This window comes from Diceros bicornis, chromosome 9 (genome assembly GCF_020826845.1).
Source record: "Diceros bicornis minor isolate mBicDic1 chromosome 9, mDicBic1.mat.cur, whole genome shotgun sequence".
NCBI lineage: Eukaryota > Metazoa > Chordata > Mammalia > Perissodactyla > Rhinocerotidae > Diceros > Diceros bicornis.
Genome location: NC_080748.1, coordinates 30,588,912 through 30,607,523, shown reverse-complemented (window position 1 = coordinate 30,607,523; position 18,612 = coordinate 30,588,912). Strand labels below are relative to the sequence as shown.

The following is an 18,612-nucleotide window of genomic DNA, read 5'->3' as shown; positions in this document are numbered from 1 at the left end:
TGGTTATAATCTTTGAAATAAGGGAAGTTTATGAGTTAGCTCTACATTTACCTGGGTATTTCCCTGAGGGCTTTTGTGGTGCCAGATAATAGACCCCAAGTAGAAAGTAGTAGTATTACTGGATTGAAGAGATCGCAGTCAGACTTCAGAGCTTCCAATTTAGCTGTGACTCGAGGGGCAAAATCTCAAAGAGGAGAGAAGTGAATCCAACTATCTACATACAAACTCCCTTAAGGGTATTGGCTGATTTCTAAGCTGTGCATGTGCAGGACAGTACTCTAAGAAACACAGCAGAAAACATCAGCTGAAATACTAAGGAATTGAGCACAGATTTTCACAGTTGCACAGGAAATGGTCATTGGAGTTCAAGCTCTGCCACAGTGGAGAGGCTTGGTAAACACACTGGGCTTTCAGTTGAAGACTCAGAGGACCTACGCCTTAAGAATAAGGGTGATGTTCTGGGAGAAAAGACAAAACTAAAATAGATTATTCCTAACAAAACTCAAAATCAATCCTTGATAAATCAAAGTGATATTTTCAGCCTAAGCGAAGAAAATCAGCACTTGTTAGAGAGACATAGTATTATCCAGACTCTTTAAAATTTTTGTCTACAATGTCCAGCATTAAAAAATCACAAGGCATCCTAAAAACAGGATAAAATATCTGAAAACCAGTAGAAAGAAATGGACGATAGAAACAGACCCATAGCTTCAGATATTAGAGTTTTCAAATAAAGATTTTAAAATAACTGTGATTACTATGTTCAAGAAAATAAAGAAAAAGTTGCAGAATTTTACCAGAGAAGTGGAATTTTTGTTTTTAAAAAATGAGTCAAATAAAATTCTAGAACCGAAAAAATAATATAACAAATTAATGATTCAATAGATGTGTTTAACAGGGGATTATACACAGAAGAACACTCCAACCTTAGAACTTTTTTCCAGTTTTATTAAGATATAATTGACATATAACACTGTATAAATTTATTTTTATTTTATTTTTTTGTGTGAGGAGATCAGCCCTATGCTAACATCTGCCAATCCTCCTCTTTTTTTGCTAAGGAAGACTGGCCCTGGGCTAACATCCATGCCCATCTTCCTCCACTTTATATGGGACGCTGCCACAGCATGGCTTGCCAAGCAGTGCATCGGTGCGCGCCCAGGATCTGAACCGGCGAACCCCGGGCCGCCGCAGTGGAGCGCATGCACTTAACCGCTTGCGCTACCCGGCCAGCCTCAAGACTGTATAAATTTAAGGTGTACAACATAATGATTTGATATATGTATATATCGTGAAATGATTACCACAATAAGTTTGGTTAACGTCTATCACCTCAAGTAGTTACATTTTTTTCTTGTGATGAGAAATTTTAAGATTTGCTCTCTTAGTAGCTTTCAAATATACAGTATAGTTTTGTTAGCTAGAGCAACATTAGGACTTTCTGAGACCACTATCCCTCCCAGTAGTTCTGTATCACTGTCTGTGACATAAATTAGCTTTTGGATGTCCTCCATATCATAAGTCTAAACAACTCATTCTGCCATTTCTGATGTATTGAATGTATTCCATTCTGGTGGTTTCTTCTTGGAAAAGTTTCAGGTAAGTTTAAGAGTCCACAGATCCTTCAGAGATCTATCAGCAAATTTCTAACCACCTCCCCACCTCCATCTCCCTCCTTTCCACTCAAAAACCAACTGCTTGGGCTTAGACCATGAGGGTGGGTGAGCTGGGAGCAGGCCACAGACTTATGTCTTAACTTACTCTCCTTTCCTTTTTGCTCCATTCCATCTCCCAAGACAAGGAATCTTTGTATCATATTATACATCTTACTTTATTCTGTGGTTAATGTTCACGTCTATTGATCTGAAATGGGCACACAGGGCCTATTTTAGAAATTAAAAAGTGAACGTTGTTTTCTTTGTTCTAGGATGCATTATTCCTTTCATTGAAGGAATGACATAAGAATTATCGAGATAGTAAAATATGTTGCTGCAAGTAATGCAGCAAGAATGACTGGGAATGTAAAATATATTTCATAAAATTTCAAAATATTTTCCTGCTGCACTTGGGTGTATACTTGGATAGGCCATTTTTGATGGAAGGCAAAACTCACAAGGGTCATGATAAAGTAAATTTAGATGGTCTCTGTTTGGCTAACTCCTGAGTTGTTTGGGTTTTTACCCTCTCTTGTGTGAGGTCTTCAAACTGAGGGAAGACTTGAGTTACATAGGGCATTTGAATCATGCATCAAGGTGATATTAGGGGAAAAAGTGAGGTTGCTCCCTGGGAGGTGATCTCTAAGTGATGTTAATATGATGTCCTTTACTAGTTTTGTGAAGCAAGAAGTTGTTTATGTAATTCATAGTAAAATTAAAAACAATATTTTTACATATAGTACAAAAAGACTGAGATTGATGGAATCTAAATTATCTAGGTAGAAATCTATGAGCATACGGTTTTCTTTTTGAGAGACAGTTGTGCTCTCTAATGTTAAAAAAAAAAAAAAGTTTGGCAAACAGACTAGCCGAGATTGGATGGGTGAAGATTATGGGGAATCTCTTCCAGAAGATCTGTACAGCTAACCTATTTATGATGATTTATTGTTATCATAACATAAAAACTTTTTACCTTTAAGTCTGAGTGATAATACATTTAATTTTCATGTTTTATTCTCTTTGTGTAGGTCTCATTAAACCTAGAAAAAAAGAAGAATCAGAGGGATATGTTATATACGGTGAAGCCTTTAAGACTATTGCCGCCACACAATATGAAACAATAACAGCCATGACCAACCTGGCCATAACAAACTGTCAAATACATGGAAGAAATGCACTTAATCTTAAGGTATGCTAGATCTTTTTAATGGCAATTTCCTGTTGTATTATCAATTATTTTTGCTTTAGGTTTCCTAACTTAGATTAGTTTCCATAGTATTGAAGGAATCTTTCTTGTTGCAATAGAGATTTCCCTGGAACACATTCAAATTGCATCTCTAAACCTATCTGTTCTAGTTTGCCTTCATTCCAGTTTTAAAAAATGCTCAGATCCAAAGCAATTATAGTGCTTTTTACACCTAGCATGATAAGAAAAGTGGGAGTCAGAGTTATCATATTTTTGTTATCAGCAATCTTTGGCTCTTGTGCCAAATTTAGGACTAGGCTAGCTTTTCACTGAACACAAGCCCAGTATGCTTAATAACAATGATAATAGTTACCATCTGTTAAGCACCCGCTATGTGCAAAACAAATGTTACTCTTAAAACTTACAATTCAGGGGCCAGCCCAGTGGCGCAAGTGATTAGGTGCATGTGCTCTGCTGTGGCGGCCTGGGGTTCGCCGGTTCAGATCCTGGGCACGCACCGATGCACCACTTGTCAAGCCATGCTGTGGCGGTGTCCCATATAAAGTAGAGGAAGATGGGCATGGATGTTAGCCCGGGGCCAGTCTTCCTCAGCAAAAAAAGAGAGGAGGATTGGCAGATGTTAGCTCAGGGCCAATCTTCCTCACAAAGAAACAAACAAACAAACAAACAAATAAAAAAACTTACAATTCAGAAAAGTAGGTATTATGATCTCCATTTTACAGCTGAGAGCACTGAAGCCCAATGAAAGTAACTTGCACAAGATCACACAGCAAGCAAGTGGTAGTGCTTGGGTTTGAACTCAGAACTCTTTGGCCTCAAAATCTATGCTCTTTTATTGTAAATAAGTTCAAACTCATAGAAAAATTGCAAAAATAGGAAAAGCTGTAGGGAGAATTTCTTTGGGAAATTAAAGGCATTCAAAAATGCCTATGTAGCGACCAGCCCAGTGGCGTAGTGGTTAAGTTTGCGCACTCTACTTTGGTGGCTTGGGGTTCACAGTTTCGGATCCTGGGTGTAGACCTACACACTGCTTATCAAGCCATGCTGTGACAGGTGTTCCACATGTAAAGTAGAGGAAGATGGGCACAGATGTTAGCCCAGGGCTAATCTTCCTCACCAAAAAAAAAAAAAAAGCCTATGTATACTACGGAATTTAGAGAGTCATGTGCATGCACAGGGCAGGACACATTCTCAGAAAAGACCTCAGAAGACCCTAAGTTTTCACCTCTGGCTGATCTCTAGGTATGACATATGCAGGAAGTTAAGACAGAGCTTTTAAATGGCCTAGCTACTCATTGAAGGGGTGCCCTTGCATAGAGCCAATCTGAAAAAGACTAGGAAAAGTATTGTTCTCTCTCTCTCTGTGTCTCTCTCTCCCTTCCTCCCTCTCTTCTCTCTCTCTCTCTCTCCTAGTGTATAGGGAAATCTCTGTCAAAACACTAAACACAAGCTAAAGGAAAAGAGATTTCAAAGACAACACATGAAAAAGAATACAGACCTAACAAAAATAGTTTAGAAAAATTACTTAACAAACCAACAGCTACAGCCCACAGCAAGCAACAAAAAGAAATCCTGAAAAGGGGAAAGAATCTGATTTTCAGAGTTACCACATTATAATATTCAAAGTATCCAGTTTTCAGCAATAGATTATAGAACATGAAAAGAAAAAAGAAATATGGCTTGCTCATAGAATAAATTAACAGAAACTGTCTCTGAGGGAGCACAAACATTGGACTTACTAGAAAAAGACTTTAACTGTCTTAAATATGCTCAAATAGCTAAAGAAAATCATGGACAAAGAGCTAAAGAAAACCAGAGGAATGATGTGTCAATAGAGATTGTCAAGAAAGAGACAGAAATTACAAAAAGGAACCAAAAAGAAATTCTGGAACTGAAAAATACAATAACTGGGGACCAGCCTGGTGGCATAGTGGTTAAGTTTGCACATTCCACCTCAGTGGCCTGGGGTTCATGGGTTCAGATTTGGTCACGGACCTACACACTGCTCATCAAGCCATGCTGTGGCAGTGTTGCACATACAAAAAACAAAAAAAAAGAGGAAGATTGGCACAGATGTTAGCTCAGTGACAATCTTCCTCAGCAAAAATAATAATAATAATAATAATAACTGAAATGAAAAAGTTACTGGAAGTTTTCAATAGTAGATTTAAACAAGCAGAAGAAAGAATCAGAGAACTGGAAGACAGGTCAATTGAAATCATCAAGTATGATGAACAGAAAGAAAAAAATGAAGAAAAAGTAACAGAGCCTAAGGGACCTGTGAGACACCATCAAGAGTACCAATATATAGATAATGAAAGTCCTAGAAAAAGAGGAGAGAAAAAGGCAGAAAGAATATTTGAAGAAATAATGGCTAAAACCTTCCCAGATTTGATTAAAGATGCAAATCTATATATCCAAGAAGCTCAACAAACTCCAAGAAAGATAAACACAAAGAGATCCACACTGAGACACATTGTAATGAAATTATCAAAAGCCAGAAAGAATCTTGAATGCAGCAAGAGAGGAGTGGTTTGTCATGTATAAGGGGTCTTCAAACTTAGTAACCAATTTGTCATCAGAAACCATGGAAGCCAGAAAAGAAAAGGATGACATTTTTAAAGTGATAAAAGAAAAGCAATCCCTCAACCAAAAGTTCTATATCCAGCAAAATTATCCTTCAAAAACAAATAAGAAATTAAGATGTTCCCTGATAAACAAAAGTTGAGGGAGTTTGTTTTTAGTACACCTGCCCTATATGAAATGCTAAAGGCTGCAATGAAGAGACATTAGAGAACAAACTGAAGCCTTAAAAAGAAATGAAGGACTCTGACAGAGGTAATTATATAGGTAAATATAAAAGCCAGTATTATTCTATTTTTGGTGTGTAACACTTCTTTTTATTTCCTATATTATTTAAAAGACAAATACATGATACAACAATTATAAATCTATATTAATGGACACACAATGTATAAAGATGTAATTTGTGACAAAGCAACATAAAGTGGGGGGTGGAGGAGATGGAGTTGTATAGGAACAAATATTTTGTGTGCTGTTGAATTTAACTTGGCATCAATCCAAACTAGATTATTATAAATTTAGGATGCCAATTTTAGTCTCCATAGTAACCACTACTAAGAAACTATCCTAAAAACATACACAAAAGGGAATGAGTAAATGAGGAACAACCACAACAAAATATTCTGGAAAAGGCAAAACTATGGAGACAGTAAAAATATCAGTGGTTGCCAGGGATGTGGGAGGAGGGAAGAAAGAATGAGGAGGAGGGGCACAGAGGATTTTCAGGGCAGTGAAATTATTCTGTATGATACTGTGATAATGTATACATTTGTCAAAACCTGTAGAATATACAGCACAAAGTCTGAACTGTAATGGAAATTACAGACTTGGGTTGATAATGATGTGCTAATGTTGGTCCATTGATTATAAGAAATATATCATACTGGTGTGTGAGATGTTGATGTTGGGAGAGGCTGTGGGTATGTGTGGGGAAGGGGTATGTAGAGATAAAGATCTCAAATCAATAACATAACTTTACACTTTAACAAACTTGAATAAAAGAGCAAATTAAACCCAAAACTAGCAGAAAGAAGGAAATAATAAAGATTAGAACAGAGATAAATGAAATAGAGGCTAGAAAAGCAGTAGAGAGAATCAACAAAACCAAAAGTTAGTTCTTCGAAAAGATCAATAAAATTGACAGACTTTTACCTAGACTAAGAAGAGGAGAGACAAGATACAAATGACTAAAATCAAAAATGAAGATGGAGACATTACTACTGGCCTTACAGAAATAAAAGGGATCATAAGAGAATACTATGAACAATTATATGCCAACAAATTAAACACTCTAAAATGAAATGGAAAAGTGTCTAGAAAAATACAAATTACCAAAACTGACTCAACAACAAATAGAAATATGAGAAGACTTATAATAAGTAAAGAGATTGAACAAATAGTCAAAAACCTCCCCAAAAAGAAAAGTCCAGGACCAGATGGCTTCATTGGTGAATTCTGCTGAACATTTAAAGAAAAATGAACACCTATACTTCTCAAACTCTTCCAGAAAATAAAAAAAAGGAGAGAACACCTCTAATAGTATTTTGGACCTAATTCCACCATGGAAAGGGAGGATCCTCACACCAACTAGCAATTCTCAGACACCAGCTAGGTGTCCTACAATTCAACTCAATTTTGACACTATCTACCCAGAGATAACATTAGAGTCCACAGGTAAAGTACTCAATTCCACAAGACTGCTCTCCACTTCAGATGCCAGTCACAAGCCCAAGTTGTTACCTGTGCTTCTGACCAACAGGCTACAGATTGGAGGTTCCAATGACCCCCTCAAACTCAGGATGACTATCACAAGTCCAGGTTGTTACCTGTGCTTCTGTCCTACTGGCTATAAACCAGAGATTTCCGTGACCCCCCTCCTTGGGTTTGATTAATTTGCTAGAGTGGTTCACAGAACTCAGAAAACCCATTTACTTACTAGATTACTGGTTTATTACAAAGGATATTAAAGGATATGAATCAACAGCTAGATGAAGAGATACATAGGGCAAGATATGGGGAAAATGTGCAGAGCTTTCATGCCCTCTCTAGATGTCACCTTCCCCAAATCTCCATATTTTCACCAACCTGGATGCTCTCTGAACTCTGTCCTTGTGGTTTTTCTGGAGACTGCATTACATAGGTATAATGATTAAATCATTGGCCGTTGGTGATTGAAGTCAATCAACTCACTGGTGATTGAACTCCTCCCCAGGAGGGGAGAGAGTTTGGGACTAAAAGTTCCAAACTTTTAATCACATGATTTGTTCTCCTGGCAACTAGCCCCCATCCTTAGGTGCTTTCCAAAAGTCACCGCAATAACATAAACCCAATTGCTATGGAAAATGGCTTGTTATGAATAACAAGACACCTACTTCACCTTTATGGCTCTGAAGCAATTTCAGAAACTAGGGACAAGAGACCAAGTATTATGAGAAAAGATGATCCCATTGCTCTTATCGTTCAAGAAATTCTAAGGGTTTTGGGTGCTGTGAGCCAGGAACTGTGGGCTGAGACCAAATATATATGTAGTCATTTAAATGTCCCAACCTGTAACACATTCTATTCTCTCAGTATAACCCAGATGCCAAAGGAAGACAAAGACACCACAAGAAAACCACCGACCAACATCTCTTATGAATATAAGTCATGCATGGCTTAATGACAGGGATATGTTCTGAGAAATGTATCTTTAGGCAATTTTGTCATTGTGTGAAAATCATAAAGCATGCTTACACAAACCTAGATGGCATAGCCTACTTCACACGTAGGCTATATAGTACTAATCTTATGGAACCATCATTGTATATGCAGTTTGTCATTGACCAAAACGTGTTATGCAGCACATGACTGTAGATAAAAAATCCTCGGCAAAATACTAGCAAATTGAATACAAAAAAAATTAAAAGGATTATACATGATGACCAAGTGACATTTATTTTTGAAATGAAAGGATGGTTCAACATAAGAAAATCCATGTAATAAACTACACTAATGAATGAAGGAAAAAAAAAAACATGATCATCTTAACTGATGTAGAAAATGCATTTGACAAAATCCAATATCATTTCATGATTTAAAAAAAAACACTCAGGGGCCAGCCCGGTGGTGTAATTGTTAAGTTCATGCATTCAGCTTCTGCAGAAGCCCAGGGTTCACAGGTTTGGATCCCGGGTGTGAACCAATGCACTGCTTGTCAGCCATGCTGTGGTGGCGTCCCATATAAAGTAGAGGAAGATGGGCACAGATGTTAGCCCAGGGCCACTTTTCCTCAGAAAAAAAAGAGGAGGATTGGCATTGGATGTTAGGTCAGGGCTAATCGTCCTCACAAAAAAAGAAAAGAAAAGAAAAACACTCAGAAACCTAGCAATAGAAGGATACTTCCTCATCATGAGGAGCATTTAGGAAAACCCATGGCTCAATATGAAACACTAAAAGCTTTCCCTCTAAGATTAGGAACAAAACGAGGAAGGATACTTTCACTGCTGCTATACAACATTGTACTGGAGGTTCTAGCCAGAGCAATTAGGCAAAAAAAAAGAAATAACAGTCATCCAAATCGGAGAGGAAAACATAAAACTATCTCCATATGCGGATGGCATGATTCTATATATAGAAAATCTCAAAGAATCCATAAGGAGGCTACTAAAGCTAACAAAAAAATTCAGCAAAGTTTCAGGGTATAAGATCAACACACAAAAATCTATTGTGTTTCCATACACCAACAATGAATATGCTGAAAGGAAATTAAGAAAATAATTCTATTTACAATACCATCCAACAGAAAAAAAATGGACAAAATATTTGAAAAGATAGTTCACCGAAACAGAGATACAAATGACCCTTATAAACATGAAAAGATGCTCAACCTCACTCAAAATAAGAGCAATGAAATTTAAAACTCCACAAAGATACAATTTCTCTCTTAACAGATTGGGAAAAGTTTGATGGCATATCTTATTGGTGAGATTGTAGTATTGTTAGGAAGAATACAGAATGGTGCATTCCTATGGAGAGAATTTAGGGATATTTATCAAATTTACATATGCAATTACCGTTTCACCTTGCCATCCCACTTTACGCTCGCAAAGTATAAAATGACGTATGCATAGACCACTTATTGCAGCTTTATTTGTAATAGTAAAAGACTGAAAACAACACAAATGATCATCAATAGGGGCTAGTTGAGTAACTATAGTATTTCTACACAAAGGAGACAGCTATAAGGGAGAGAAATATTTAAAAAGTGAGAAAGAGCTTGATATACTGCTGAATGATCTGAAGCATTTTTCATGATATATTATTAAGTTAAAAAGACAAAGAACAACACAATGTTTATGATAGGCAACATTTTGTTTAAGAAAAGGGTAGGGAATACGTTTAACAAGAAAAAATGGCAGGAGAAAACAAAAATATTAAAAATATGTGTATATGGATAGGGAGGAAATTGTGTGGATAGAACAGAGATAAAAACTAAACTTCTTTGAGTGATTTTCATTTTATAGTTTTGACTTTGGAACTGTATAAGATTTTACTAATTAAAAATGAAATTAAACCAAAAAGAAGAAAAAAACAAATCATCCTCTAAAAATTAAATATATCCATATAGATATATAAGGGTGTGTGTGTGTGTGTGTGTGTGTGTGTGTGTGTGTGTACTAAATGAAACAAATAAACCTACCTAAAATAAAGTTGGAAAAATAACCACATAAACAAGAATTATATCAAATGACTATAAAACACAACATTTTGACCATAGTTTCTTAGTGAGGACATATTCTAAGGACAAAAATTCAAATGTTAGTGTTAACTATTTCTAGTGAAACTACTGTTGTTATTTTGAGACTATTATATTTGTTGTGGGAGGTGTATGTGCTAACACAACAAAGGAAAGCATCAGTGAATGTAAGATAGGTAATTAAAAGTTATCCAAACTATAACACAAAGGGAAGAAAGATGGGAAAAAAAAAGCCACAAGAAACCCAGAGCATCCAAGAACAGTACAACAATATCAAATCCATATGATAGGGATAACATGCATATAATTACATACCATACTTATAAGTGGAATCATAGAGGGAGAAGAGAGAGATTCAGGTAGAAAAAACTTTTGAAGAAATAACGGCTAAGAATTTTCCAATATTGATCAAAAGCAGTAACCCACAGATCCAAGAACTTTAGCGAAGGCCAAACAAGATAAATACAAAGCAAACTGCCACTAGGCATATTATATTTGAATTGTGGAAAACCAAAGGTAAAACATTTCTAAAAGCAGCTAGAGTAGAAAGATTTATCCCAGGGAACAACAATGCAAATTCTAGCTGACTTCTTGTCAGAAACAATGGAAGCCAGAAAACAATGGAATAACATTGTTAAAGTGCTGAAAGAAAAAAAATCTCACACCAGAATTCTATAGCCAGCAAAAATATCCTTCAAAAATGAATACATAACAAGACATTTTCAAGCAAAAAAAAATCTGAGCATTCCTCTCCAGCAGATCTCTTCTATAAGAAAATGTTGAAAGTAAGCTTGAAGAAGAAAGGGAAATGTCAGATACAAACCTGGTTATGCAGGAAAGAATGAATAGCAGCATAAATAGTACGTAAATGGTAAATACATCAGTAAATAAAAACGACCCTTTAAAAGAACCTTTAAATCTCTTTAAAAGACTACCAGTTATTTAAAATAAATACATTAAAAATATGTTATGGAAATTATATAAATTTATGGAAATTATAAAAATTTATATAAATATAAATTTTATATTATATAAATATAATATAAAAATAAAATATTGGGCAACATGAGTACAAAGGGTTGGGAGAGGCTAAATGTATGTTTCTATTGTAAGGTTCTTACTTTATTCATGAAGTAGTAGACTATTTTCTGAAGGTTGCTTGTGATAAGTTGAGGTGCATATTGTAATCTTTAAAGAAACTACTTTTATTTATTCATTTTTGTGAGGAAGACTAGCCCTGAGCTAACATCTGATGCCAATCCTCCTCTTTTTTCTTAAGGAAGATTGGCCCTGAGCTAACATCCATGCCCATCTTCCTCTAGTTTATATGGGACGCCGCCACAGCATGGCTCAACAAGCGGTGCGCGGGTGCGCGCCCGGGATCCGAACCTGCAAACCCGGGCCACCGAAGCAGAGAGCACGCACTTAACCACTTGCGCCACCAGGCCAGCCCCCTAAAGAAACTACTTTTAAAAAGTGCTAAGAAGAATAACTGAAAAATCATTAAAAGAAATAAAATGGAATCTGAAAAAATATTCTGTTCACAATGAGGAAGGCAAAAAAAGAATAGAGGAACAAAGAGTGGGTGGGACAAATAGAAAATGAGCACCGAAATGGTAAAGTTAAATCTGACAATTAATTAATATATTAATAATTATGTTAAATATGGATGTGCTAAACACTCCAATAAAAATACAGATTGTCAGACTAGATAACAAAGTATGACCCAAATATATACTATTTACAAGAAATATACTTTAAATATAAAGACACTGATGGCTAAAAGTAAACTGTGGTAAATGATAACACTAGGCATTATAAAGCTGTTCTGGCTATATTATCAAAGTAAAAGATAACACTAAAGACAAAGAGTATTACCAAATATAAAGAGAGACTGTTTAAAATGTCTAAAGGATCAATTCATCAAGAAGACGTGATAATCTAAATGTGGATAGATGTGACCAGAATGCTTCAAAATTCATAAAGCAAAAATTGACAGAACTAAAGTAAGAAATAGACCAATGCACAATCATAACTGGAGATTAGAGACTTTAACATCTCTTGCTCAAGAATTGATACAACAAGTAGTCAAAAACAATTCTATAAAAATATAGAAGATCAGGGGGCCGGCCTGGTGGTTAAGTTTGGTGTGCTCCACTTTGGCAGCCCAGGTTTGGTTCCCGGGAGCAGACCTATACCACTTGTCAGCGGCCATGCTTTGGTGCCAACCCACATACAAAATAGAGGAAGATTGGCAACAGATATTAACTCAGGGTGAATCTTTCTCAGCAAAAAAAAAAAAAAGACTGGAAATAACTCTATCAAGTAACTTGACCCAGTTAATATTTATGGAACCCTAGACCCAACAACTGCAGAATATACATGGTTTTTAGGTGCACATGGAACAATCTCAAGACAGAACATATGTTGGACCATAAAACATGTCTCAGTGAATTTCAAAATATTGAAATATTACAGTTTGTTATCTGACAACAACAGAATTAAAATAGAAGTCAAAAACAGTAAGATACCTAGAAAAACACTAAATATTGGGAAATTAAACAACACACTAAAAAAAATAGGTCAAAAAAGAGAACACAAAGAAAATTAAAAATATTTCAAACTGGATGCAGACACAACAGATCAGAATCAGTAAGAAACAGCTAAAGGAATCTTTCAAGGGAAATGTATAGGTTTAAATGCATGTACTAGAAAAGAAGAAAGGTATAAAAATCAGTGATCTATGTTTCCATCTTAAGAAAGCAGGAAAAAAAGAGCAAATTAAACCCCCAGTAAGTAGGGAAATGGCAATAAGAGTGAAAATCAATGAAGTAGGAAATGGACAAACAACACAGAAAAGTCAACAAATTCAAAACTTGTTTCTTTTAAAAAGATTAATAAAAATGCTAAACCCATAATATGATTGATTAAGGAAAAAAGGAAAACTCTAAATACCAAATTCAAAATAAAAAAGGGATATCACTGAGTTTCCTACAGACATTAAGATAGAAAATAGTGAAATATTAAGAACAACATTTTGCCAGTAAATGCAACAACTTGGATGAAAAGGAAAAATTCCTTGAAAAACACAACTTACTGAAACAGGGACAACAAGAGCAGAACATCAAAATAGTCTTGTATCTGTAAAAAATCCAATTGAAATTTTAATTAAGAGCCTTCACACAAGGAAAGCTGCAGGCACATAGCACTGGTGAGTCTATCCAACGTTTTAGGAAGAAATAATATCAATTTACACTAACTCCTTCAGAAAGTAGACACTTGCTGACTCATTTTATGATGCCTGGATAATTCTCACACCAAAGCCAAGCAAGAATACTACAAGACAGGAAAGTTATGGACCAATTCATTGTTAGTGCTGTGGCATCAATTTCAGTTCCTAGACACCCTGTGTACAGCAGAGCAGAACCCTGCTGGGTCTTTTAATGCCATCCTCTCACCTTCCAGAGCTATATCAGACAATGCTCCACTGCTATTCACAGGTTTTTCATGGCCTACTCTGTCTTAGCCTGGAAGCTCTGCTGAAACTTGTCCACCATGGGTGACCCTGCTGGCATTTGAAATATCGGCGGCATAGCTTTCAGCATCATGGCAACATGCTGCCGCCACAGAATGACAACAACAGACAGGTGGTGTGGTTCCCTGACCAGGAAATGAACCTGGGCCTTGGGGGTGAGAGCACTGAATCTTAATCACTAGACCCTCAGGGCTGGCTATAGACCAATATTCTTCATAAATATAAGTGCAAATATCCTTAACAAAATATTAGCAAATCAAATCCAACAATTTCAAAAGTTAAAACAGGATAATGTATAATGACCAAATGAAGCTTTCCCAAGAAATTCAAAGGTGTTTTCATATTTGAAAAGCAATGTTTATTCTCAAGAATGTCATCTCAATAGATGCAAAACCTTTCCAAAATTCAACACCCATTTAAGATTAAAAAAATAAACAAACCTCTAAGTAAACTAGGGTTAAAAGAAACATTTCATGATCAAATAAAAGGTGTCTATGAAAAATCTGCAACCAATGTCGTATATAATCAATAAAGATTAACTACTTTCTCCCTAAGATTGGAAGCGAGGCAAGAAAAATTTTCCCTTCATTTTTATTCTACATTGTAATGAAGCTTCTAGCCACTTAAGGTAAGGAAGAAAAAGGCATAACGATTGGAAAGGCAGAAGTAAAACTGTCTTCATTAGCAGATGGCATAATTGTGTATGTAGAAAATCTTAAGAAATCTCCAAAAAAAATCCTATTAATAAGTAAATTTAGCATGGTTGTTGGAAGCAAAGTCAATATTTAAAAAATTGACACATGAGTGTCACCAGGGACAAAGTCATAGGGGCCATCTAAAATTTTGCCTTTCACATAAATTAAAACAGCAACAACAACAATAAAAAACAAGACAGAAGACTTCAACAGATCGTTCACAAAGGATGACGTACTAACAGCCAATCAGAACATGAAAATGTTCTCAACATCACTGTTCATCAAGGATGACAAATTAAAACCACAATGAGATACCACAGCACACTCACTAGAATGACTAAAATTAAAAACTCTAACAATATTCCCTTATTTTCTCTTATTGGTTTTTCAAAGAACCAACTTTTTTTGTGTGTGTGAGGAAGATCAGCCCTGAACTAACATCCATGCCAATCCTCCTATTTTTGCTGAGGAAGACCAGCCCTGAGCTAACATCTATTGCCAATCCTTCTCCCTTTTTTCCCTTTTTCTCCCCAAGGCCCCAGCAGATAGTTGTGTGTCATAGTTGCACATCCTTCTAGTTGCTGTATGTGGGACGCTGCCTCAGCATGGCCAGACAAGTGGTGCATCGGTGTGCGCCCGGGATCCAAACCCAGGCTGCCAGTAGCAGAGTGCGCGCACTTAACCGCTAAGCCGTGGGGCCAGCCCCCAAAGAACCAACTTTTTGATTTGCCGATTCTTTCCATTCTGTATTTTTTATTTTATTAATTTTTGCTCTTATCTTTATTATTGATACCTTTCTATTTTTGGAGGGGTTCATTTGCTGTTCTTTTTCTAACTTCTTTTTATGAATATAGGCATCACTGATTTTCAGCCTTTCTTTTTCTTATTTATGTATTTAAGGCTATAAATTTTCCTGTAATCATGACTTTAACTGCATCTCCCAAGGTTTGATATGTCATATCTTTTAATATTTTAATTTTGAAATAATTTAAGTTACAGAAGAGTTGCAAGAAAAGTACAAAGAAAACTGCGGACATTATGCTTCATCATCCCTGAATACTATAGTGCATATTTCTGCAGGCAAGAACACTCTTCTACATAACCACAGAGAAGCCCTCAAAATCAAGAAATTAATATTGATCCATTACTCTATCCAATCAAGAGACCCCATTCAAATTTTACCAATTTACCCAATAATGTTCTTTATAAAAAAAATGATCCCATCCAGGGTCACATGTTGTATATAGTTGTTTTAGTTTCTTTCAAGCTGGTATGTTTCCAGCTTTCTTTGACTTTCATGACTTTGAAGCTTTTTAAGGTAACAGCCAGTTATTTTGTAAAATGTCCACTAGTGTAGGTTTGTCTTATATTTCTCACGATTAGATATAGGTCATTCACCTTTGGCACTGATATCTCAAAACCTTTTTCTCAATCTTATCTTATCACATGGTACATGATTTCAGTTTATCCCATTACTAATAGTGTTCACTTTGATTACTTGTTTAAGGTGCTATCTTCAGGACTTCTCCACTGTTACTCTTTTCCATTTGTATTTAGTAAGTATATTGTGGTACTTTGAAAGTAATCCTCTTTCTCATCAAATTTTCAACTTATTTATTTATTAATTTACAACCATTTTATTTGGTGTGTATAATCTGTTGTGCCATTATTTATTTTTATTCTAAAGTTTCCCCAGATTTCACTAAAAACCCATTCATTGGTTTCGGTGTCCTTTTGACATATTCCCATCATTTTTCCAGGCTTATTCTGCACTCTCTCTGCCCCAGCCCTGGAGTCTGTCATTCCTCCAAGGACCCCTGGTTATTTTTAGTGGAGAAGCCAAGATCTGGGCGCTAGGTGCTCATTGATATTAGGGTACTATAGACTCTTTCAGTGGGCAAAATCAGGTAATTGGCATATGCACAAACACACACACATTGAAAACTGAATTCATAGCAATACATCCAATTCTAATCTAACACTACAAGAGTCATTCTAATTTTCTCCCATTTGTAACTCTCTTCTCCAACAGGGAGAAATTTGGCTTCCATTATCCTTATCATATTTACTTTTTCAACCAATTTGCTATATGTAACCAACCTTGCTTCTTTTGCTGTCATCCCCTCACACATGTATAATCCTTCCTTTCCTTGCTTGGGATCTTAGGCACTCCCCTATGTTGACACCCTCCTCACATTATTTGGGTTTTTTCACCCTACACTGGAATTTCTCTTGGGTAGATGTCTTCCCTGCCCTACTCAGGCTATAACTGATTATGTCAGACTGATCCTGTCCTGCCCACATAGATGTCTTTCATTTTGGCTGATTTTAAGATTTTCTCTGTCTTTGAATTTAAGATGTTTTACTATGATGTGCTTAGGTGTAGTTTTTAAAGTATTTATCTTCCTATGGTTCATAGAACTTTTTGCATCTATGGCTTTATATCTCTCATGAGATCTGGCAAATTTTTGTCAGTGTCTCTTCAAATATTGCTCCTGCCTCATTCTTCATGTCCTCTTATTGGAACCTAGTTACCTGTATCTTAGACTTTTTCATCTTGTGCCATATATCTCTTACTCTCTTTCCTGTATTTTCCATTCCTTTTACTCTGTGCTTTATTCTAAGTATTTTTTTCTTACCTAAATTCTAGTTCAATTATTCTTTTTTCAGCTCTGTGAAATCTGCTGTTAAACCCTTTACCAAGTCTTTAATTTTGGTTATTTTATTATTTATTATTTATATTTATTATTAAAATTTAAACAATATAAGTATTGTTTAAATTTTTACTTTAAATTCTTTACCTTACAATTTAATTTCTTGAGCCTATTAATTGAGGTTTGTATTTTTTTTTAAACACATATAATACATCCAACATGTAGATTCTCCATGGGCCTGTTTCTACGGTTTATTATTTCTCTTGATTTTTGTCCAGTCATTTTCTTTTTGCATATATTAATCTTTATTGCGTGATAGGTATTGTGTAGAGATAGTTTGAGGCCCCAGATGATATATTCTTCCAGAGAATTTTTATTGTTACTTCTGGCAGGCAGAGAGGTGAGGGGATGTTCACCTTAATCCTATCAGAGAATAAACTGGTTTAGTGCTGGGCTTCAATCTTTGTAGCGCTGCTTTCCTGTTAACTTTTTCTCCTACGGCTATAGCCTTTCAGCCATCTCACACCAAGTCTGAGGCCCCTTCTTCTTGGTAAGCCCTGAATTTCAATTTTTGTCTCCCTAGCCCTGTGAGAACTCTGGCTATAGTTCTACTCAGCTTCTCGACCACAGCTTTGGGTTAGGCAAATAACTTGAGGAGAAAAATCATGTTGAGTGTTGTGTTTACCACCCTGAGATTCCCTTCTCTCTGAAATTTTGGTTTATTAAATCCTAGCTACCTTGGTAATTCCCCAAGCCTCTGTTGTGTTATGTTTGTTTCCCTTTTTGGTTTTAGTGGGAGGATTGGTTTGAAACAAGGTTGTTGACCATTAATAGAAGTGAAAAATCAGATTATCTGGTTTTGAAGTGAATTACTTTAAATCAGAGGTTGGCAAGCTTTTTCTGTAAAGGACTAGATAGTAAAATTTTAGACTTTGAGGGCTACATGGTCTCTGTCACAACTACTCAACTCTGCTGTGTAGTGCAAAGGCAGCCATACACAGTACCTAAACTTATGAGCATGGCTGTGTTCCAACAAAACTTTATTTAGAAAAACAGGTGGCAGACTGTTCTTTGCTGATGCCTTTAAATGGAGGGAGAATACAGCTTTTAAAGAGTTGAGTGGAGCTAGTAAAGAAAAAAATTTATTTCCGTGGCCATTATTATTATTTTTAAAAATATTTGACTCCAGAGTAGAATCCTGAGCTCTGTGGGGGTAATATAAAAGAAATAAAAGTCATAATTTCTGATCCATCTCAGGGGCTTATTAAAGAAACAGGTTTTAAATGAATAAGAATTTACACAAAACATATGTACTGATTAATATAATACAGACTCAGTGTATAAGTGCTTAAAGGTTGTTAGAGCAATTTGAGAGATTGAGAAAGCCTCCACATTCCTAGAGCTGTTGAGTTCTTCACATCCCTTCAATGATAACCACAACAAACAGGTTTTATGTTGCGATGGTAAAAGAGAGATCCAGGGTACCTGTGGTGGGTAGGGTGAAGTCCACAGTGAAGGTCCTTTGGATTCCATGAGGTAACATGAAGT

The 18,612-nt window shown here is 35.9% G+C and overlaps 1 protein-coding gene across 1 annotated transcript in view; it reads left to right on the top strand.

Moving 5' to 3' along the window:
• The window catches only part of LRRC63 (leucine rich repeat containing 63), a 68,018-nt gene that overhangs the window by 14,905 nt on the left and 34,501 nt on the right, over nt 1-18,612 (top strand). Inside the window, exon 4 of the mRNA XM_058547723.1 lies at nt 2,684-2,844. Within this exon, the coding sequence (XP_058403706.1) occupies nt 2,684-2,844 (161 nt within the window). The remainder of the gene's footprint in view (nt 1-2,683; nt 2,845-18,612) is intronic.